The sequence below is a fragment of the Mustela nivalis genome (genome assembly GCF_964662115.1).
Source record: "Mustela nivalis genome assembly, chromosome: 14".
Lineage (NCBI taxonomy): Eukaryota > Metazoa > Chordata > Mammalia > Carnivora > Mustelidae > Mustela > Mustela nivalis.
This window is the reverse complement of record NC_139033.1, coordinates 89,221,793-89,244,008: the sequence shown is the minus strand read 5'-3', so window position 1 is coordinate 89,244,008 and position 22,216 is coordinate 89,221,793. Positions and strand designations below refer to the sequence as shown.

Below are 22,216 nucleotides of genomic sequence, written 5' to 3'. Positions count from 1 at the left end.
CACACAACAAATCCCGGCGTGCCCCTGGGCGGCCCGGGGTGGAGGGTTCTAGAAGGCGTGACGTAGGGTCGAGAGCGGGCTCAGAGGCGGGCGCCTCTCAGTAGTCGCTGTGGCCGCAGCTGCCGGGCCTGGGGACGCGGGCGGCCGGGGCCGCGGGCGCAGCCTCCTCGTCTCCCCGGACATGGCCGCGCTCGGCCGGCCCTTCAGCGGCCTCCCCCTGAGTGGCGGCCCCGACTTCCTACAGCCGCCGCCGGCCTTCCCCGGCCGGGCCTTCCAGCCGGGAGCAGAAGGCGCCGAGCTGGCTCCGCGGCCGGGACTCCGCGCCGCCCCGAGCAGCCCCGGCGGGAGCGCGGCGCGCGGACGGTAAGGAGCCCCGCGGGTCCCGGGCGTGCGGGCGCGCAGCTCGGGCTCGTTAATCTTCCTCCCGACTCTCCGTAGGGGGCTCCTGAGCCCCCAGATAGCAGACGAGAAACTGATCCTGGGGACGTTAACTGTAAGTCGCCCGGGGCCGCTCAGCCCGGGAGTCCGGGTCGGACCTCGACCGGCCTGCGCCCTTCGAGAGTCGAGGAGACTTTGCCGAGCTCGCCCAAGTCGGGCCGGGATTGGAACCTGGGCCAACCGGAGCCTGGCGGTGCCCTCGGCGCGGCCGCCGGCGCTAACTTTCCGTGTCTCTCGGACACTCGGTTTCTCATCCTCTGAGTGGGACAGAGATGGGTCCTGCTAGTGAGATCGTGGAAGTAAAGCGCTTAGCCCAGTGCCGTACCCCCAAATTTATTTCCCACTCCTTTGACACAGTTAGAAGTTGAAATTTCAACTTCTAGTTATGTGGGTCACCCAACCTGAGCGATCTGTGATCTGTATATCCAATCCCGGGCAGCAAGGAAAGGGCCAGCCGCTCGCTGCTCTGGGACGGGCGAGATTATTGAGGAACGGGAGAGTGGATGCCGAAAACACAGACTCTGAATTTCTCGACTTATTTTTGTTTGTTTCAACAGTGTTTCAGTTCGCTGTAAAAAGAAACACAAGCGAGAGGAGGAAGATGATGAGTAAGTTTCAAGTGCCATTTATTCACTTTATGGTCACTTAGTTTAACTTGTTTTATATCCTCAACTACTTACTTTGAGTGAAAAGGTGAAACATTAAGTATCTGGGCGGGGCAGGGTGGGGGACGGCGAGTATCTCTGCAAGGAGGCTGGAGGAACTGGTAACAGTGGTTTCCTTTTAGGGAAAGTAACTGGATAGCTGGCATGTCAGAGAGAAACTTTTCTCCCTGTAATCTTTAGTAACGTTTGAATTTTCATCCATGTGAGTATTATTACATGCGGAGAGTAAAAGGATTTCACGTGTGCGAAAGGATACACATTGTAAAGTCTTAGAATGCACACTCCGCTTTTCTCCCTGTTACCTGCTGCCTGTTTCTCCTTTGGAAGATAATCTGAAAACTTTATAACTGTATATGCCTGTGGTTTTATGTATTTGTAAGAAGGTAACTCTTGACATTGGCAACACGTTGATCTTTTTACTCTCCTGTAGTTCCTTGCATATAGGCACATAGGGTTCTACCTAATTTCTTCTGCAACATTGAATAGAATACTATTGTAAGGTCCAGATATATTGAGATCATTAACCAACCAGTCTCCTGTTAATAGATTTTTAAGTTACCTGTAAGTTTTTGCTTTTACTGTAGATTAAATCTACCATGCCAGTCCTTTTTAAAGTTCCTTATATATATTTGCAAATAGGTTAATGGATTCTTTGATGGTGAATTGTATGCATTTTATTTTTTTTATTTTTATTTATTTATTTTCTTACTAACATGTAATGTATCATTAGCCCCAGGGGTACAGGTCTGTGAATCGCCAGGTTTACATACTTAACAGCACTCACCATAGCACAGCAGATACCCTCTCCAATGTCCATAACCCAAGCACCCTCTCCCTACCCTCCTTGTGTGCATTTTAAATTTTGAACAAGAGTTGTTGCCAATTTATATTCTTTTAGCAGTGGAAATGCGTGTTTCTCCATCTTCACCAGAACTGTATTTTCAAATGTTTTCACTTCACTCATAGGTTAAAAAAAAATTACATCTCATAGACAGTCTAATAGACAAATGAGCAAAGGAATCGCTCAAAGAGGATATCCAAATGACTAACAAATGAAAGGTGTTCATTCAACCTTATCAGGGAAATAAATGCCTAGTAAAGCCTCAAAATGAGATCTGTTACTTTACCACCAGGTACTGGAGCACCAGTAACTCTGCAATACTATGGATGAGAATGTAAATCGGTACAAGCACTTTGGGAAATAGTTTGGCATTATCTAGTAAGTTAAAGACATACATACCCTATTTCCCAACAGTTCCCCTCTTGAGTGTGTTCATGCTCTCAGCAGGAGACACAAGAAAGTTCATAACATCCTTGTTCATAATAGCTCAAAATTGGAAACAGCCTGTATGTCCCTCTATAGTAAAATGGATAAAGTAAATTATAAATTCATATAGTGGAGTTCTATTTGGCAAAAAAAAGGGGGGGGGGTAAAGAATATATGACGCCTGTCAAGGGATATGTCTCAGACATAATATGGGTAAAAAGAAACATACCAAGAGTATATACAGTACTATAACAAAGTGTTTACCTGTAGGGAGAAGGAAATAGAGTACCATTTTAGAGTCTTGACAACAATCTACATCTTGAATTTTTTTTTTTAAGATTTTATATAACTATTTGACAGAGCACAAGTAAGCAGAGCAACAGGGAGAGGAAGAAGCAAGCTCTCCACTGAGCAGGGAGCCAGACTTGGGGCTCGATCTCAGGACCCTGGGATCATAACCTGACCCAAAGGCAGCTGCTTAACTGACTGAGCCACACAGGCACTCCTTGAATGTTATTTTAATGGATGGATGTTTTCTAATCATTGAATTGTATGAGCATAGGATCTTAAAGTTAAAATTAGATCGTTGTTTTTTTTTTTTAAGACCACTGTTTTAATTTATATTGTAAATTGAAGTTAAGTTGAACATCTTTCCGTTTAATCCATTTGTGTTTGTATGTCTTGTTCCAGTTTCTGACATTTTCTGTTGGCTTATTGATTTTTTTTTTTACTTAATGATCTTTTTCATGTTCATCTATAAGAAATCTTTACTAAAGAAATCAGTAGTTTATTGTGTATGTTATGTTTCCCCAAATATGTCATTTGTCTTTTATTTTTTTTTTTAGAGATTTTGTTTATTTATTTGATGGAGAGAGAGATCACAAGCAGGCAGAGTGGCAGGCAGAGAGAGGGGGAGAAGCAGGCTCCCCACTGAGCAGAGAGCCCCATGCGGGGCTCGATCCCAGGACTCTGAGATCATGACCTGAGCTGAAGGCAGAGGCTTAACCCACTGAGCCACCCAGGCACCCCTGTCATTTGTTTTAACTTTGTATATGTTTTGCTTGTTTGTTTTTTGGCCAGCAGAAACTGGATTTTCTAACCTTGCTGATGCATAAGCTAAATAGATTTGAAAGTTGCCTTAGTTTAAAAACCACCAGACCAGACAGCATTTATATTCTTTATTGCCTTGGAATTGCTGCAGAAGGGCTCTCTTTGCTTTTGTCTTTTGGACTACACTCGAAGAAATAATTGAATAGGGATGCCTGGGTGGCTCAGTCTGTTGAGTTTGTGACTCCTGGTTTTGGCTCAGGCTGTTATCTCAAGGTCTTGAGAGGAGTCCAGTGTCAGGCTCCACAAACAGCGGGAATCAGCTTCACTCCCTCTGCCCCTCTCCCTGCTTGCTTGCTTTCTTTCCAAAATAAATAAATTTTTTAAAAAAAGAGGCACCGGGTGGCTCAGTGGGTTAAGCCTCTGCCTTCAGCTCAGGTCACGATCTCAGAGTCCTGGGATCGAGTCCTGCATCGAGCTCTCGGCTCGGCAGGGAGCCTGCTTCCTGCTCTCTCTCTCTGCCTACTTGTGAGCTCTCTCATTTAAAAAAAAAAAAAAAAAAAAAAAAGGCGAGAGAGAGAGGTAATTGAGTAAAGAGTTCCAGTGTGAAAAGTTTGAAGTGTAAAATCTGTTGGCTTTGGGGTTCCTAGCTGGCTCAGTCTGTAGAGCATGGGATCCTTGATCTAGGGTGGGGATGATTGTGAATTCAGGCCCCACATTGGGTGTAGAGCTTGCTTTTAAAAAAATAAATAACAATACATAACAGTTAGCTTCCTTTAATTTACAGATAGAGAGACAGAGGCCCTGAGAATGAGGAACTTGGCATTTGAATATCTAATGCCCATAAGTGTGCTGCCCACCTGCCACTTCATATCTCTTAGCTATACTTCGAAGTCTTTTATATCACATTTTCTTTGAAACTTAATTATCATTGATCTCTGATTATTTGCAAAATGGACCTACAAGTGTGAAATAATATAGTCCAAATCATGTCAGAAGTCAGAGATTAGAACCCAGCTCTTACAGTCTGTTGCATTTCATTGTTGCATTGTTGGATGCGCTAGGAAATTACCTGTTCCTTCTAGATTTATTCTGCTTTTTCTTAGCTGGTTTTATGTGTATAGTTTTCTTCTGATTTCAAAACATTACACCATAAAACTATCCAAATATTACAGAGACATGTGATGTATAGATAGAGAGTCTTAGTATTTTCTTATCAATTAAAACGAATCATAAACTATTCTTGTGCTTACTCTGGTACCATGTAGACTAAAATGGGACCTATACAGAGAAGATTAGCATGGGCCCTGTGCAAGGGTGATATGCAAATTTGTGAGGGGTTCTTTATATTTAGATGATAGCTACAATTGTATAGCAGAAGATACAGCATTATAGACTCTGTTTTATACTTAAGACTAATGTAACTTTGCATGTCAACTATACTTAGAAAAGGGGCGCTGGGTGGTTTAGTCAGTCAAGTATCTGCCTTTGGCTCAGGTCATAATCCCACTAGGGTCCTGGGATCAAGCCCGGTATCAGACTCCCTGCTCAGCGGGGAATCTGCTTCTCCCTCTCCCTTTGTGTGTGTGCGCTCTCTTTCTCTGTCTCTCCCAAATACATAAAATCTTAAAAACAAAAAACAAAAAACTAAACATTTTAAAAAATGATTTGTCAATTCCAGTAAAAGTCTAGGTTCAAGAGAACATCATTATTTGTCAGATTTTATATTGCCAGAGACTCATGTTTATTATTTTTTAAAGATTTTATTTATTTATTTATTTGAGAGAGAGAGAGGGAGAGAGAGCGTTCGTGCGGGAGAGAGCATGAGAAGTGGGTGGGTCAGAGGGAGAAGTAGACTCGCTGCTGAGCAAGGAGCCTGATGCGGGATTATGACCTGAGTGGAAGGCAGTCACTTAACCAGCTGAGCCACCCAGGTGTCCCTAATGTTGATTTTTGTAGTCTTAACATGAATAGAAATTTCTTTTTGTAGAATACATGCCACTTCCTTCTCGTAAGCTGTGGTAGCCATTAATGAATTCTTTTAAGTTGCAGAGCTGTGCTGTGTTTTGAGGCCACACTTGCTGCCCAAGCAGTAAAGTCCGCCTGGTCAGAGCACTTAAGTAGAGTAGGACCAGTTGTCTAATTTCTTCAGACAGTTTTCAGCCATCCTGGGCACATTGCAGCATATGCAAATACTACTTCATGGTAAGAGCTTGAACTTCCCTAAGGAGGCCATAAGTTTCAGTGAAAATGACATAGAGCTAGGACTTTGGAGCTCTGCCTTCTGGTGCCCGACGTGCAGCTCTGCCTTATGTGACATTTAGGAGGGGCCACTTTAGCTTTTCTAGGTCTTAGTTTCCAAATCTGCAAAACAAAGAAATTGATGAACTCTAAGGGCTTTCTGTAATACAAATTTTTCTAGGAAGTGAAAATGGTTTAAGCGGGAGAAAAACTTACACCCTTATTAGTAAGGGGCTCAGAGCCAAATGACAGTCTTTGGACATTTCTGAGAGGACCAAGAAATCACAGTATCCTCTGCAACCTGGAGTACCTGGAATGGACCTGATAAAGCATTTATCTTTTGCCCTAAGGGAAGACAGGATGCCTGTGGATCACATCCCCATAGGGAGCAAGCAGAATCACGACAAAATATGGCTGGTTCTGAATTGGTGCTTGTGGTTTGGTTTCTTTACTTTCCACTTGACCTATCCAGAGCCAAATAAGTAGGAATGACTCTAAATTCCCACATTGAACACTAATCTGAAAAAGCACAATCTTGCAGGTGTAGCCTAATTTGGTAGAGAGCAGTAGAGGAAAACATCTTAAGGAAGCTGTCAGAATGACAAAAGGAAATGCATGATTTTCTGTCTTGTAATCACACACTGACAAAAATCAGAGTTTTTTTAATATAAGAGTTTGGTTAGAGAAAGGAATGATAAACATTTATATGACTGAATTTTCATTGAGGTTTTGTTTTTTGTTTTTCCAGTTGTCCAGTAAGAAAGAAAAGGCTAACTGAAGCAGGGCTCTGTGCTGGTCCTAATGACTGGATTCTTTGTGCACATCAGGATATAGAGAGTCATGGAGTAAATCCGTGCACTAGTGGCCTCTCTGCACCTGGCATGTTAGATGTTATATGTGAAGAGATGGATCAGACAACAGGAGAACCACAGTGTGAAGTTGCACGAAGGAGGCTTCAAGAAATCGAGGACAGGTAAACGGGTAGCTTGTATCATTGGCTTATTGCAGTTCCCGTGTGATATCTCTACTCTTAAGCTAGTCTAATTCATCATTTGGTGGTAACAGTAATCTTCAACCTCTCAGACTATGAAAATTTGAGAACTCAAAGTCGACACATTTAATGTCAAACTCTTCTCATAGAACTGCACTATCTGGGAATATTAATTTTTTGGTTTATGGTAGTTTCCAGGGACACATTCTTTAAATGTGATTGCATCTGATGTAAAAATTTTTAAGTGAAACATTGAGTAACTCTCCTGTATGTACTTTTTTCACTCAGAGCCTCATATTTTACTTGATCTTTTCCTATAGCACCTGTTGCTCTTATTTTTTTTTTAATTTTGTCTAATTGCTAAAATATATAATAACTCGACTAAATTTTTCTTTCTCTGCTTCTGCTGTCTTAGGATAATTGATGAGGATGAAGAAGTGGAAGCTGACAGAAATATTAACCATCTCCCCAGTCTTGTTCTTTCTGACACCATGAAAACAGGTTTGAAGAGGGAGTTTGATGAAGTCTTTACAAAGAAAATGATTGAGTCCATGTAAGTGTTGGTTCCTGGTTTCCATTTATTTATTTTTAAAAACTTACTTATTTTTTAGAGACAGCACAGGGAGAGGAGCAGAGGGAGACGGACAAGCACACTCAGCATTGAGTGGCTGCCTTACCTTCTTAACCCCCAATTCTTTTTTTTTTTTCTTTTTTTTAAGATTTTATTTATTTACTTGAGAGAGAGCATTAACGAGGAGAAGGTCAGAGAGAGAAGCAGACTCCCCATGGAGCTGGGAGCCTGATGCGGGACTTGATCCCGGGACTCCAGGATCATGACCTGAGCCGAAGGCAGTCGTCCAACCAACTGAGCCACCCAGGCATCCCTTAACCCCCAATTCTTTTGAAGTCCTGAAACACACTGTCTAATGTTTGGGGTTGGGAGGATTGGCAAGAGAGCCCATTCTCCTAAATTCGTGTCATAGGATATAGGAACCACATTTCAAAAGTTCTTGTTTACCAGGCTCTCCGTTATCCAGGAAGACCACTGAGACTTAGAAAACATACCAAAAGAAATCTCCCAATAGTCAATAGAAGTACCACAAAGTTTAATGAGCTCAGTTACCTGGTTTCCATTAGAGTAGAAACACTGGAACAGGAAGTGGGAAAAAAACTCCTAGGGAGTAGTGACAGTATAGTGTGAGGACAGGAGAGGAAACTAGAAAGCAAACATCAGAGCCTTAAAAATGAAGCAGCCTGGGGCTATTAACACCAGAACTAATGATAGCTCTGTAATTCTTATAGTCCTTGAGCTTACATGATCTGAAGCATGTGTAAAATAATCGTCCGGTTTAAAGTGCTATTTATTGCCTAGAAAAAACTGCAGGTAGATTTGATAACTCCGTATGAGGGTAGGTGTCAGGTATCTGAAAAAATCTCTTGAGAACAGCAGTCTGAGTGATGCCAGGTAGATAAGTATTGCCTGTGGCCACAATGGGTTCAGCTGATGTTATTTTATTTTATTTTTATTTATTTATTTTTTTAAGATTTCATTTATTTATTTGACAGAGACCACAAGCAGGCAGAGAGGCAGGCGGAGAGAGAGGAGGAAGCAGGCTTCCCGCCGAGCAGAGAGCCCGATGTAGGGCTCGATCCCAGGACCCTGAAATCATGACCCGAGCCGAAGGCAGCTGCTTAAACTACTGAGCCACCCGGGCGCCCATCAGCTGATGTTAGATCACAGAAGTTTTGCATTAGCTCCCTAACTTGGGTATATAATTAACTACCTAACTCTAAGGGTGGGTAGTTAATTTAGCCAAGAGTAAGCAGGCCATGCTGTCCTACAGCCTAAAAAAGAGCACTTTTTGCTCTTGGTAGTTTTCCAGAAGCTAGCATTTCGGGGTACTATTCATTGTGGTTTGTCTTACTTGCCTTTGGGTCCCAGAAACTATCAAACCATGGGGGCAGGTAGGCATTGGGGCCATAATCGTTTGTACTTACTGCAAAAAGCATTCTGCTTTGTAGCTGTACTAAGCAGAATGCATAACAGAGATACGTTTAATGTGTTTGGTCAGTATTTCATTTTCATTTATAAAGGTTTAGTACAAGGTAGTAGCTCATACCTACTAATACTAACCACAGTTTAAGGAATTTTACATTAAATCAAGGGCCTTTATTTTTTTACATTGGATGTTTATATTGCTTTTATTTTAAAGATCTTGAGTAATCTCTATACCCAACATGGGGCTGGAACTTAAAACCCCAAGATCAAGAGTTGCATGCTCTACTGACTGAGCCAGCCAGGCACTCCTATATTACTTTTAATCACAGCATCAGTACAACTAGTAGGTTGGTTAAAAACATGCAGAACAGAGGCATCCGAGTAGCTTAGTCTGTTAAGCATCTGACTCTTGGTTTCACTTTAGGTCATGATTCAGGGTCCTGGCATCGAGCCCCATGGCCTGCTTCATGATCAGTGGGGAGTCCACTTGGGATTCTCTCTCTCTGTTTCCCTCTCTCTGCTCCTCCCCTCACTTATTTGTACACATGCGTGTCTTCTCTAAATAAATCTCTTAAAAATATGAGCAGAACTATAAAATTGTATGTGTTTGACCTTTCTAAAGATCTCTTTAGATCATCATAAAATCTCCTATTTTAATTCTCTCAGTTCTTTAGATATTTGGTAGCAAACATTAAATTTTCAACATGTATCTTTTATTTCCATATCCTAAAATTTTTTTTATAAGAAACTGTATTTTATGTCTTAGGAGCCGTCCTTCCATGGAGCTTGTGCTGTGGAAACCTCTCCCTGAACTTCTTTCTGATAAGCCAAAGCCGACATCTAATACTAAGAACTATACAGGAGAGAGCCAAACTAAGCATGCAGCTGCTGGCCCTGCCTTCCCTGGGAGAACTGAACTGTTCTTGGAACCTCAGCAAACAGGGCTGCCTGTTTACAATAGTTTGGAGACAGCTGCTTGCACAGAAGAAGAGATGGAACTCTAGAAACCAGTTTCTATGCTAACGTTGTCAAATTTTAGAAGGCTCATGTATTTAGTTGTGAGCCTACTTGTATTTGTATAGTATAGGGACTTGAAAGTTTTATGAAACGGGTGTAATAATATCTCCACCTGTGATTTGGGGTGGGACTCTCATTTTGGGTAGCCATTTCGTGAATCCAACTTTTTGCTATGGAAGCTTGTCTCAAGGGAAAGGAGTTTTCCACAGGGCTTATTAAGGGAATGGAACTTGCAGCCTGCAAAGGCAAGTATAAAAGCTGTGTGTCTGAGGGTGACTTAAATCATCTATCACATTGTCTAAACCATTCAGATAGTTGGCGAATATTCAGACACTTGAATTTGAAACAATGCATTAAGAAAGAAGAATGCTCCTACTATGGCTGTACCCTGACAGCCGAGTCACAACTGCGTATATAGATCAGAGCTTGTTTATAGTGGTGACTCTGTAAAATTGGGAAGAGGAGGGAGGAAGGTAGCTTAGCCTATTGCCAAGAGATTTAACAGAGGCTCTGAAACTTGTATATTGTCAATTCTGTGTAGCTACGTTGATTAAATAGCTGGTAGCATTGTGGCTCACTTAGTAGCCTCTGAAAATGGCAATGAAAATACAAAAAAGGTTTTTCCTTCAAGGCTTTTTTGCCATGTGCTACAGTTGCTCCTTGGTTTCCCTTGCATAATTGATAAGCCCGGTTATTCAGGAATGTTTACAACTTAATTAACTTTGAGTGATCGTTAAAAAGTGATAGTGAGGTAACCCTATGTTCATATTAGCTATGGGAGAAGCCTCCCTTAAGTAATCCCAAGGAACTGCCATGTCAGCAAAGCCCAGCGTTGATAGGTATTTTTAAAAAGATTGTACCTATATTAGCAAGTTGAGTATTTTTAGTGTTAATGTAGAAAACAATGACAATAATTAACTGAAATGGTAAGTGACATTGAGAGTTACTGAACCAACCTCTTTGCCTGGTACTTCAGCTGTTGTGCAGTAAACCTAGAGAATGGCTTCCTGCTAGTGCGGGACATCTTCATCTTGAGGAACTAAACCAGGCTCAAGGTGCCCTTTGGGGATAACCATGATTGAAGTTCTTTATTTCTCAGGAAGGGCTCTTCTGTGTGGCAAGGACTCAGTAGTGCCGAGTAAAATAACACTTCCTTTAGTGCTACAGAAGTATCCACTATAACTTATTAAATGAGTGTAATAGTGTAATACTTGCCCTTACATCACACAACAGGAGACCACCCCAGTTCTTTTTGTTTTGTTTTCTGGGTATTTTTCCCCCTTTGTAGGACTCAGATACCTTGTGTAGGGAAAAAAAAATGGCTTATGCCAAGTAGAGGTGACTTTTTAGAAACAAGCTCCCAGACATTTTTGAAACCCATGCTGAAATCCCTCCCCTTGTTACAGATGGCATAGAAGTAACAAGTCTGTTAATTGGACTGTTTCTTCCCTTGCCTGTTCCTGCTTTCTCTGTTTCTGTCTGGACAGTCAGGAAAAGATTTAATGTTTAATATTTAAACAATATTTAATGTCTACACAATAAAATTATTCAAACTTCAAACCAGTATTAAAACCAGTTGGAAACCAGCTAATAGTTTCTTAATCTCAGATTTAGAGATGAATGTAAACTGTATTCTGTTGAGATGTGCAAGTGTTTGATTCATGCCGTTTGAAAAACTCCTGCCTTTAGGTCATTGTTTAATGGGACCAACTTAAAAAGTTTGTAGCCTTAAAGAAATCGCCGTCCTAAAAGTTTCTTCTGGTATGACTCAAAAACATGAAGTGAATGCCCAGGATTTGGAGTTAGTCCCAGTGGGCAGAAGGGGAGTTGACAACTTTCCAAAGAAGGACCCAAAACACACTAAGATAGTCTTTGGTAGGAATTGTGGGCCAGGCCTCTGATCCAAGGTCTGTATGAGGAAAAGGAAGAAGAGCTCCAAAACAGGGCTCTGATACCACTGGTAAAATACAGGAGAGAATGAAGAGTCTGTTAATTAAAATCCAAACAACTTGTTTCAGGAGTCAGATTATCTCACGTGATTATTTCTGCAGGAAAATGGATGTTTAATGCTCCTTTTTAAACTTTATCCTTTTGCATATGTTTGTACAGAAATTTTCTTCATCCTTGTGGTGCTTATTCATCTGAGCCGTCTCCACAGTCTCCATGCCTCTGCTTTGTTTTTCTTCTGTAGTGTAAGGCTTTTGCTTTTGCCTTAAGGTTTCCTTAGGGAATCAACAGGTCTTTTTATTTTGTACAACTTTTGAAGCATGGATCAAACATTGGCTTACTATGCTAATGTGTGAAGAGAAAAATGATCTAAAGCAGGTGAGCTTTAATGAACAAATGTATATTTTCTCTGAGTTTGAGTAGGGTGTGTGTGTGTATTTTTTTTTTTAATATAAAGTTCAGTTCTCACAAATTTAATCAGTCATTTAAAAAAGAAGAAACAAAAACAAAACTTGCTCATTTTTGAAAAGGTGCAAATGTAAAATTTTAGGAAAAGAGGGTAGGGGCTAGAACCATGAGAACGATGCTTATTATAAGCAGGTTCATTAATTATTTTGGATTTGAAAACTTGGTTTTTCATTAATAGTGACCAGAATGGTACAGTACTAGGAACGTTCTGGGAGATGCTGTCAATTTTACTTTCAAACAAGAATCTGGTGTTTCTGTATTTTATTGTTTTCAATAAAACTTCTTAAGTGCTTTGACTTCATGAGGTATTTGTATTCCTGCCATAAGTAAACAAAATCAGCTACCTCTGCTGGCTTCTAAATTGTATTTAAAGCAGAATTCATGGGTGCCTGGGTGGCTCAGTTGAGTGAGCATCTGCCTTTGGCTCAGGTCGTGATCCTTGAGTCCAGGGGAGTCTGCTTCTCCCTGTGCCCCTCTCCCCTCTCTCAAATAAAAAAATAATAAAAAAGAAAAAGCATTTGTATCAGTGAGGGTCTTAAATTTGAGAGGGTGATTATGTTGGGTTAAAGTTAAGCTGTATAAGTGAATTCAGTATTTCCAAAATAGGCAGACTGTTTTGCTGTTCTAAATGCTTACAGAATGCTTACCACTCTACCAGTTCACTGCTGTCAACAGCATTGATCGGCAGTGGTAATTGACTGCCACTGTTCGGACAACAGTAGTGACAGTCTTCAAAAATGTTTAAATAAACAGCTGGAAATGGTAGAGTTCACAGTTGGTTTTTTTTTTTTTTACAGGTTTAGGACCATTGAAAATGGAATAGGTAAATTCCATAATGTTCAGTTATGTGGTCATTTCTTTAAGAGTTGACAGGTCACTGGGTGGCAGTATTGCCTGCATATTTACAACTTTGGCTTGATGATGTGGGTCCCTGATGTGTGGTGAGGCAGAGTTAAGTTTGGGTTGTAATTACAGAAAACTCAGGATATTGTTTATCACCAAAATTTGGAAATCACAGCTAAGAGCTATCTAATTTATTTTACATATTTGGAAACTAAAACTAAATAGATAGTGATAATTTTGATTATAATTGAACTTAACCAGCTTCAGTGTTCTTCCCACTTGACCAGTGGTTTTATAGTGTTTTCATAGAATATCTAAAATGTCATTTAGACTTCATCAACATAATCCACAATAAAGTGTGGTTCAGTCAATGTAACATTAAACCCCTTGAGAAAATATACTTTTGTATATATCCATTTGGTGCAAATACTCTGTCAGTGGCATTTTATTTTTTTTAGCTTTAAAGATTTTATTTGACAGAGCACAAGCAGGGAGAGGGAGAAGCAGGCTCCTTGCAGAGTAGAGGAAGCCTGATATGGGACTTGATCCCAGCATTAGGATCATGACCTGAGCTGATGGCAGTGACTTAACCAACTGAGCCACCCAGGCGCCCTGTCAGTGGCATTTTAGAGATGAATGGCATGCATTTTGACTACAGCTCCAGCAAGACAAGGGTGTTGTCTTTCAACAACTGCTGAGTGGGTAAACAAGCCAGTTTTCCTGTCCTTTAATGAATTCGAGAAGTCATGAAGTTAAAATTTCATAGGATATTAGAATTTAACTGATGCCATGAAATATTCCTGGAGTTGGCCAAGTTACCTTTTGCCTACAGTTCTGTCTTTATTTTGCTCCAATAGCATACCTAGTAGAAAAGGAAGGAGGCACACATAGATTGGTGTTACGAGGCTTAGGGAAATGGTATGAAGACATTTGCCACCTGATTGTTTCATTTATGGACAACCCTCTGCATTTAATAGAAATCTTGCTTTGGTTTTGCAGACAAATGTCTTTTTTTTTTTTTTTTAAGATTTTATTTATTTATTTGACAGAGATCACAAGTAGGCAGAGAGGCAGGCAGAGAGAGAGAGAGGGAAGCAGGCTCCCTGTGGAGCAGAGAGCCCGATGCAGGGCTCGATCCCAGGACCCTGAGATCATGACCTGAGCCAAAGGCAGCAGCTTAACCCACTGAGCCACCCAGGAGCCCCTTGCAGACAAATGTCTTGATTTTTATTTCTGACCAGTTTGTTTCAATGAGCTCTCCTTAAATACCGGGTGTTTTCTCAAGACTGGGCAGTGTTTAGTCATTTTCACCCCTCTGTGCAGAAAATGAAAACCCCAATGACCGACACAGGTTATATATGTCCTGTGTGTTATTCCTGCCAGTACAGCTGCTGCTTTCATGTGATGTCATTGAATGTAAATTATTTGAACCTCAATCTCCAGATGCTTCTATTATGGAGAGTAGCTAAAATGCATCTGTAATTACATTTGCTTAGACAATCCTTAAATAGATTCCCAGCACTTAAGTTTTCAGTTATAGAAAATCAGGTGATCAGATTTTTAATCATGGGGACTGCTGGAGGTTCTCTATATTTACCATAAACAGCCTAGGGGTGCCTGGCTGGCTCACTCAGAAGAATGTGAAACTCTTGATCTCAGTTTGTGAGTCTGAGCCCCACATTGGGTGAAGAAATTACTAAGAGAAATAAATTTTAAAACAAAAAAGGGAAAATTGAGCCTAGGTAAGCTTGTGTTGCCACAGACTAGGATTGAGCTCTGGCTTTTGTAAACCAGGGATTTTAGCCTGTCTTGTGGACATGCTTCCAGTCACCCCACTATCTCTTGTACTTGGCTGAAAGTAGAGCATGCTTGGTCTTGCTGCTTGAGATCTTTTGAATCCTACCTTTAGTCTATACTCATTCACTCTGACTGCTGTAGTGGTAGTCTTAATGTTGCCATAGGATCCTGGTATAGGTGAAATGTTTTCTATAACTGAGGGAAGTCCTTCAGTGTCTTTTAAGAAGATTCCCAAAGGGGGAAAAATAAAAGATTCCCAAGGAAAAGTTTTACACCTGGATGATGATGAGGTTATCATTTCTATAGTTTACAGATAATAGTAATGTGTCAGGTTTTATTTCTTAAACAGGTTCATTCTTCTGTGAAGCAAGTTCTAGAGGTTATCTAATTCTCTAAGTTCAAACTCTCCAAAGTGGATTAAGGGAAGAGCTAACTTTTGAGTGCTTGGGATGGTGCCTGGTATATGTATACCAAGAACTTAAGACGCATCATCTCTTTGAATCCTCTACCAACCTTTAGAGAGGTTGACTGTTATGCCACTGCATAGGTGAGGAAGTGATATATGTCCAGGGTTATCTGGCTAACCAGTGGCGGAGTTAAACCCAGGGGAGTTTGAGTCTAGAAAATGTTCTTAATCCTTATAATAATGGCAAGAGAATCTTGGTATTTAATGGCATGTCCTTCTCTTAGCATGTTAAGCATTCTAGCTCTGCCACTTACTAATCTGTGATATTGGCCAGTTAGGTTAAAGAAACTCAGAAATACAGTAACTGCTCAAAGAGTAGATTATATCACAGCAGTCAGAAACTGAAGCAGGTAATAACTAAGGGGGAAAAAAAAACCTTTAAAAAGTGGCATGCTCACTGAAGCTGGGTTAATCACTATCATGGCAAACAATGAAACACCTAGAGAAAACAGTAAGACTTACCCAAGAACAAAGACACTGCATTGCACTTTTTAATTGCACAGGTAGTTTTAAATAAATGGAGAAAGCACCTTCCAAAAATTACACTAGCAGGGAAAGATTCCATCAAGCATTTACATAGTAAATTTCCATAGTTTTACACAAGATTCTTGATCTTTACGTGAACTGTACATGAGGGAAAGGAGCCCCCTCAGGTAGGTTCTCTGCTTGCAGAAGCAAACTAAAGGACTTAAAATTGGAGGCAAGCCTGGGATGCCAAGAAGGAGTAAAAGAAATGTTAAAGGGCCACTCATAAATTTCATGTCTAAGATGCTTGTCTGATGACCCTTACATAAGAATTTTAGGGCAGACTATTGCCCTTAAGGGTACAACCTCAAAAACTGTAATTCTGGATTGTAGTAATATATCTGAGTACTTTGGACTGCTGGATGACAAAGACAATACTTGGGGTGACCTATACAGTTTAACAGACTTTAAGGGAATTCCCTAGCACTGTACACCCTCTACTTTGGCTTTTTAAAATGAAGCACAGGCTTCTTTGCTATCTTCCAGGCAGTTCTAATGGTCAAAAGAAAAGGGTAACAGCCCTGGATCATTCCTTAGACACTAATCAGCTGAGGAAAGAGTTCATTAGCAAAAGTGTCCTCCCAAGAATGGTCTACACCAAGCAGAGAGGACATGTCGCTCAAGGGAGAAGGGGAGCCCTCATATCCACAGTCACTGTAAGCATCCAGTAGACAGGAAGATGGCTTCAGGCAGTGGCTGGATGAAAGTAGATCTGAGGTGCCCAGCTCTGGAATGAAGTCATCTTCTACAAGTTCTTCCTTCACTGAGACAGTGAATTCAGGGTGATCTTTCTCTGAGGGGCTGAAAGGTGCTTCCTCAATTTTCACTACCACATTAGCTTGGCTCTCTGTCTCAGAGGGTATCTCTAAGACTAGGGGCTTGGTGTATACGTGATCAAAACGAATCAGTTCATTAATGGCTTCCAGCTTGGCTGATGACGTCCCCAGTGATGGAGAAGGGGAGGCTGGTAAGGAACTGGGTCCTTCGGGATGGGCTTCTGGATGCTGCTCCAGGCTGGGAGACTCTGGGGAAGGACATCTGAAGAACATGACTGGATCCAAGTTGAACAGAATGCCCAACAGGATATCAGACTGCAAGAGGCAAAAGTTAAATAGAATCCAACCATCAGAAGGTACTGAAATTTACCTAGAATACTTATTACTAGGTCCCACAATGTAAATTAATCATAATAGGATGACCACCGAGTCCCACAGACCCATTCATCTATACCTCACTCTACGTCCAAATCACAAGGAGATAGGAAGGTAGTCGATGTTCACCTGTAACCCAACCAAAACTAACTTCTACTGACCTCCTCTGAATGGCTGGGAATGTCAGACATCAGAGAGATGAATTAACTAGTTATAATTCTCTTAACAAAATCCAAAAAACCCCTACCTCAGAGTCTGAAGAGTCAACGCTGTCAGAATCCATGGGGAGATGTTCGGGAGGGGTGACAACTGGGCCTGCACCTGCTGCAGAGGTGCACGTAGTCTGAGTGCTGCGGACTCAGCAGACCCGGCCACTGGCCTCGCTCCATTCCCCTGCAAAGACCAATGCAACAGCTCAAACTGCAGTCCTCAAGGAAATGCTCACTAGGCACCTGGGAGTCTCAACTTTCAAGAAAGCTAGAAAACTATGCTTTAGAGCTGAAATCTTTCCCTTACCTTCATTTATTTCCATTTTATTGAGTCCTCAAGAAGAGAAAAGGGATGGAAGACTAATTTCTGTCATTTTCTATGCAATGAAACATCTTTATGCCCCAAGCAAAGGTTCAGGAAGGGCTGATATTCCTAAATATCTTCAATTATACTCTCTATAATAATGTTTGTGTTTTTTTTTAAGATGTTACTTTTAGGGGCGCCTGGGTGGCTCAGTCGTTTGGTGTCTGCCTTCGGCTTGGGTCATGGTCCGGGGGTCCTGGGGTAGACCCCCGCATCTGGCTTCCTGCTCCCCAGGAGGCCTGCTTCTCCCTCTCCCACTCCCCCTGCTTGTGTTCCCTCTCTTGCTGTGTCTCTATCAAATAAATAAATAAAATCTTTAAAAAAAAATGTTACTTTTAGGGGCACCTGGGTGGCTCAGTCAGTTAATCATCTGTCTTCAACTCAGGTCATGATCTCAGAGTCCTGGGATCAAGTACCACAGCAGGGAATCTACTCTCTTTCTGCCTGTCCCCCCTGCTTGTACATATGTATGTACACTCTCAAATAAATAAAATCTTTTTTTTTTTAAGATTTTATTTATTTATTTGAGAAAGAGACAGTGAGAGAGCGCATGAGCAAGGAGAAGGTCAGAGGGAGAAGCAGACTCCCCATGCAGCTGGGAGCCCGATGCGGGACTCGATCCCGGGACTCCGGGATCATGACCTGAGCCGAAGGCAGTCGTCCAACCAACTGAGCCACCCAGGCGTCCCAAAATCTTAATTTTTTTTTAAAGATTTTTTTGTTTGTTTAATTTAACAGAAAGAGATCACAAATAGGCAGAGAGGCAGGCAGAGATAGGCAGGCAAAGGGAAAAGGGAAGCAGGCTCTCTGCTGAGCAGAGAACCCTATGTGGAGCTCAATCCCAGGACCCTGAGACCATGACCTGAGCCAAAGGTAGAGGCTTAACCCACTGAGCCACCCAGGCACTCCACTCCCCAGATTTTAGCTTAAGTAATCTCTGCACCCAAAGTGGACTTGAACTCACAATCCTGAGATTGAAAGTCTCATGCTCTAGCAATTGAACCAGCCAGGCGCCCTTCCATAATAATTTTCTTTTCTTTTCTTTCTAGGATTTTATTTATTTATTTGACAGAGAGTGAGAGAGCAGAAGCAGGGGGAGCAGCAGAGGGAGAGAGATACAAGCTTCCCACTGAGCAGAGACCCCGATGTAGGGCTTGATCCCAGCCCAAGATCATGACCTGAGCCAAAGGCAGGCACTTAACTGACCGAGCCACCCAGGTGCCCCATACTAATTTTTTTTTTTTTTAAGATTTATTTATTTATTTATTCGACAGACAGAGATCACAAGTAGGCAGAGAGGCAGGCAGAGAGAGAAGGAAGTAGGCTCCCCACGGAGCAGAGAGCCCGATGAGGGGCTCAATCCCAGAACCCTGGGATCATGACCTGAGCCAAAGGCAGATGCTTTAACCCACTGAGCCACCTAGGCGCCCCTGCCCTATACTGATTTTCTTTTTTAAAAGATTTTATTTATTGGGGCACCTGGGTGGCTCAGTGGGTTAAGCCGCTGCCTTTGGCTCAGGTCATGATCTCAGGGTCCTGGGATCGAGTCCCGCATCGGGCTCTCTGCTCGGCAGGGAGCCTGCTTCCCTCTCTCTCTCTCTCTCTGCCTACCTCTCCATCTACTTGTGATTTCTCTCTGTCAAATAAATAAATAAAATCTTTAAAAAAAAAAAAAAAAAAAAAAAAGATTTTATTTATTTATTTGACAAACAGAGATCACAAGTAGGCAGAGAGACAGGCAGAGAGAGAGAGAGAGGGGGAAGCAGGCTCCCCGCTGAGCAGAGAGCCCGATGCCGGGCTTGATCCCAAGACCCTGAGACTATGACCTGAGCTGAAGGCAGAGGCTTTAACCCACTGAGCCACCCAGGCACCCCCATACTGATTTTCTTAAGTAATAAAGTTCCATAGTGAATTTAGGCCCCAATTCCTTTTGGACAGTAATTTTTTAAGTTTGTTCTGAACATTACCTTCACAGAGTACAACTGCCCTACTATCAATCTTAGACCCCTCAGGTGCTGTCAATAAATAAGCCATGTCTGTGCATTAAAACCGATAATCACCTTCTACCAGAGGGGTGTCACTACCACAGTAAATCCTTTCCCTACTCATTCATATTCATCAAAGAACTACTACAGTTTTAGGAGCATTCAGTTAGATTTGACTGGCTCTCTTTTTCTGGTTCTCCTTACCAGTGATAGGGTACATCTCATTGGCTATCGGTATTTGTTAGTATTTGCTCTTAAAGAGCTGTGTAACTTGCTTTAATTACTAGGAATTAGTACTATCCACTACACAGTTGAAAAATGGGTGTCATTAAGGGGTCATGTCACTTAGAACCAGTTCTCACGTAAGACATCAGATAAATGGGATGTATTACCTTGGTCTGGGTCTCCACCTCCTCTTCAGTAACCAGGGCATCCATCCCCAAGCGCTGTCTTAACTCCTGGTTCTCAACTACAAGGCCATGAGTTTTCTCTCGCAAAAGTTGATTTTCTAACAAAAGTTTTTGGTTCTGGAAGTAAGTTCAAGAAGAAGCTATTAAAACATCCAGTTCTTTCACTTAGTTTCACTATGGTTGGTTTCCTTTCCTTCTCCTTGACCTTTTGGAAAACCCTGCTTATACAGTTGGTTCACAGTAGGTATTTGAAGGAAGGTCATGGTTACGAAAAGTAAGTGCCATGTCAGGGTGTGTGTGTGTGGGTCACAAATAACAATGCTTGCAACTACTCATTGAGACCTCAGCAAAGGGTGACTTGTGGCTTTAATTTTGATATGATGGCCAAAAAAAAAAAAAAAAAAAAAAATCCTATCTTGAACTAGCAGGTTGTAACAGAAGTGGTAATGGTGGACCATAAAATCAAAATATGTTATAAAGAGTGTGTGTGTGTGTGTGTGTGTGTGTGCGCGCGTGTGTGTGTGTGTGTGAAATCCTTATATATTCAAGATGTATAGCTGGCAACAATATAAGATTAGGTAATAAGTGGGCCCTAGAAGGGGAAGGGAACCGTTAGTGGACTTTTGGCCAAGCCAGGAAGGGTCTCAGGTTTAAGCAATGATTTTCTATCTGCTCTTATGAATTTCTTAGTACTAACTTGATAAAAGTTATAATGTAATTCACCAACTCTGAGTCAGATCTAGCACCAAATGCCAGAGGGTCAACTACTTCTGCTCTCATCAAGCTTCACCACTTAATCATTTAATTATCTATCTATCCTAATTTAGATTCTTCTTTTTTTCAGTTTAACTTTTTTTTTTTTTTCAGTTTAACTTTTAATTAACGTTCAACTGTATTCTAAAGAGACAGAAACAACTTGGGATGGGCAGCAAAATCAGAACATTCACCAAGGAAGGATATACAATAAAAGAGTTTGACCTTAAGTATTTTTACCTCTTCCTCCAAATCTACCACTTGCTGTTCCAGCTCACTCATTCGAGCTTTCTTTCGGTCTCTGGCAGTCTGGGCTGCTACTCTGTTTTTCAGTTTCCTGAGAACAAAAGGGGCATACCACACTAAGTCATCTCAAACCTTATTTTTATCTTTGAGAACTTAGCCAGCTGGTGTTTTCATTTTCATTTACTATTCATATAAGGTAAACTAAAGTAAAATACACTCCAGGCTCCTCCCCGCAATAAAAACAAAACAAAAAACAGCGTTTCGCGGATCTGGCTTGAAGAACTGCTTCACTCTCCCTCATACTGCGTCATCCACACCCCCGTCGCACCCCGGCCACAGCAAGCACGAAGGACACAAGCACTACTCAGCTTGCATCATAAGAGACTTCCTCCTCCCATTTTTACTCCCCCGTATAACTCAAACAGAGGAGAGGCCGATGCCTTTAGCCCTGGCTGGCATTCCGGGCAGTCCCCGGACGGCTGGGCCCCGCGTCAGCTCAAGGAGGCACTTATATCACAAAAGGCACAATGACCACAAAAGAACTAATATTTACGGAGAACTGGGTTGGGTGCTACGTCTTTCTCACTCAATCCTTCCAAAGAACTCATGAATACATAAATCCCTCTTAAGAGCGTGGAGACGAAGTCTGACTAGTGAGCCTCACAGAGCTCACAGCCCTCTCCACAACTGTCATTTCAACCCCGCACGCCTCCAAAAAAAAGTAGGTCAATCGAGTCCAAGCCACCGCCCCAATTCAGAAAAACTGAATGACAGGTCTGTGGTCACATAGCAAGAGGGCTGGAACCCCAGGGCGCGAACCCCCAGCTCTACGCATCCCTAATGTGTCAGAAAAGGGGGTGGGGGACAAAGGCTGGCGCAGCCCGGGACTCCCGACTTCCTGCCCCGCCCCGCGCCACGCTGGCATCCCACCTGCCAGGCCCAAGGCGCCCGAGCGCGGCAGTCGGCCAGCGCCCGGCTTCGGATCCGGCTCCCAGCCCTTCGCCCTCAGGGTCCGCGCCCCGACCCTCGCCCACCTCCGCAGCGCCTTCTCCTCGGGGCTCAGGTGCGTGAGGCGCTGTCGCTTGCGTGCCTGGGGCGGCCCCCCGCTTGCCGCCTCGGGGCTGGCCCCTCGCGGGCCCGGCACCATGAGTGGCAGAGCCCGGCCGGCCGGGGCTCCGGCGGCGGCGGCGGCGGCGGCAGCGGGCTTGCCGGACAAAAGCAGCACTTTGGGGGCCCCAGCGGCCGGGCTCTGCGCGGGTGCCACCACCACCATGGCCCGAGAGTGTCTACGCCAGTGCGCGCCGCCGCCGTCCGCCGCGCGGCCTCGCCGCACCCAGCCTTTCTAAGGTCGTGGCCCTCCGCGATTGGCCAGCGGCGCGTGACGCGC

General features: G+C 42.6%; 2 protein-coding genes across 3 annotated transcripts; one reads left to right on the top strand and one right to left on the bottom strand.

Moving 5' to 3' along the window:
- Positions 1-25: 25 nt before the first annotated feature.
- CCDC117 (coiled-coil domain containing 117) lies at positions 26-12,376 on the top strand. Of its 2 annotated transcripts, none has more exons than XM_082698154.1 (5): positions 26-363; positions 996-1,046; positions 6,407-6,631; positions 7,065-7,202; positions 9,415-12,376. In XM_082698154.1, the coding sequence occupies exons 1-5, from the start codon at positions 182-184 to the stop codon at positions 9,650-9,652; spliced, it is 834 nt and encodes a 277-aa protein (XP_082554280.1). In that variant the 5' UTR covers positions 26-181; the 3' UTR covers positions 9,653-12,376. The 2 variants fall into 2 exon arrangements, with proteins under 2 accessions (XP_082554280.1, XP_082554281.1); XM_082698155.1 differs by having other exon boundaries at positions 299-363; positions 6,486-6,631.
- Positions 12,377-15,659: 3,283 nt separating this feature from the next.
- On the bottom strand, positions 15,660-22,171 carry XBP1 (X-box binding protein 1). The gene is given in 6 exon segments (XM_082698138.1): positions 15,660-16,802; positions 17,110-17,217; positions 17,220-17,255; positions 19,813-19,947; positions 20,824-20,920; positions 21,864-22,171. Coding segments are annotated over 6 exon segments (1,173 nt in total). The 5' UTR covers positions 22,103-22,171; the 3' UTR covers positions 15,660-16,244.
- Positions 22,172-22,216: the final 45 nt, after the last annotated feature.

Bases quoted from the DNA above. Each gene is read 5' to 3' on its own strand.
- CCDC117 (XM_082698154.1), top strand. From the start codon at position 182: ATGGCCGCGCTCGGCCGGCCCTTCAGCGGCCTCCCCCTGAGTGGCGGC. The intron at 364-995 runs GTAAGGAGCCCC...TTGTTTCAACAG, and splicing joins GGGAGCGCGGCGCGCGGACG to TGTTTCAGTTCGCTGTAAAA. The intron at 1,047-6,406 runs GTAAGTTTCAAG...TTGTTTTTCCAG, and splicing joins CGAGAGGAGGAAGATGATGA to TTGTCCAGTAAGAAAGAAAA.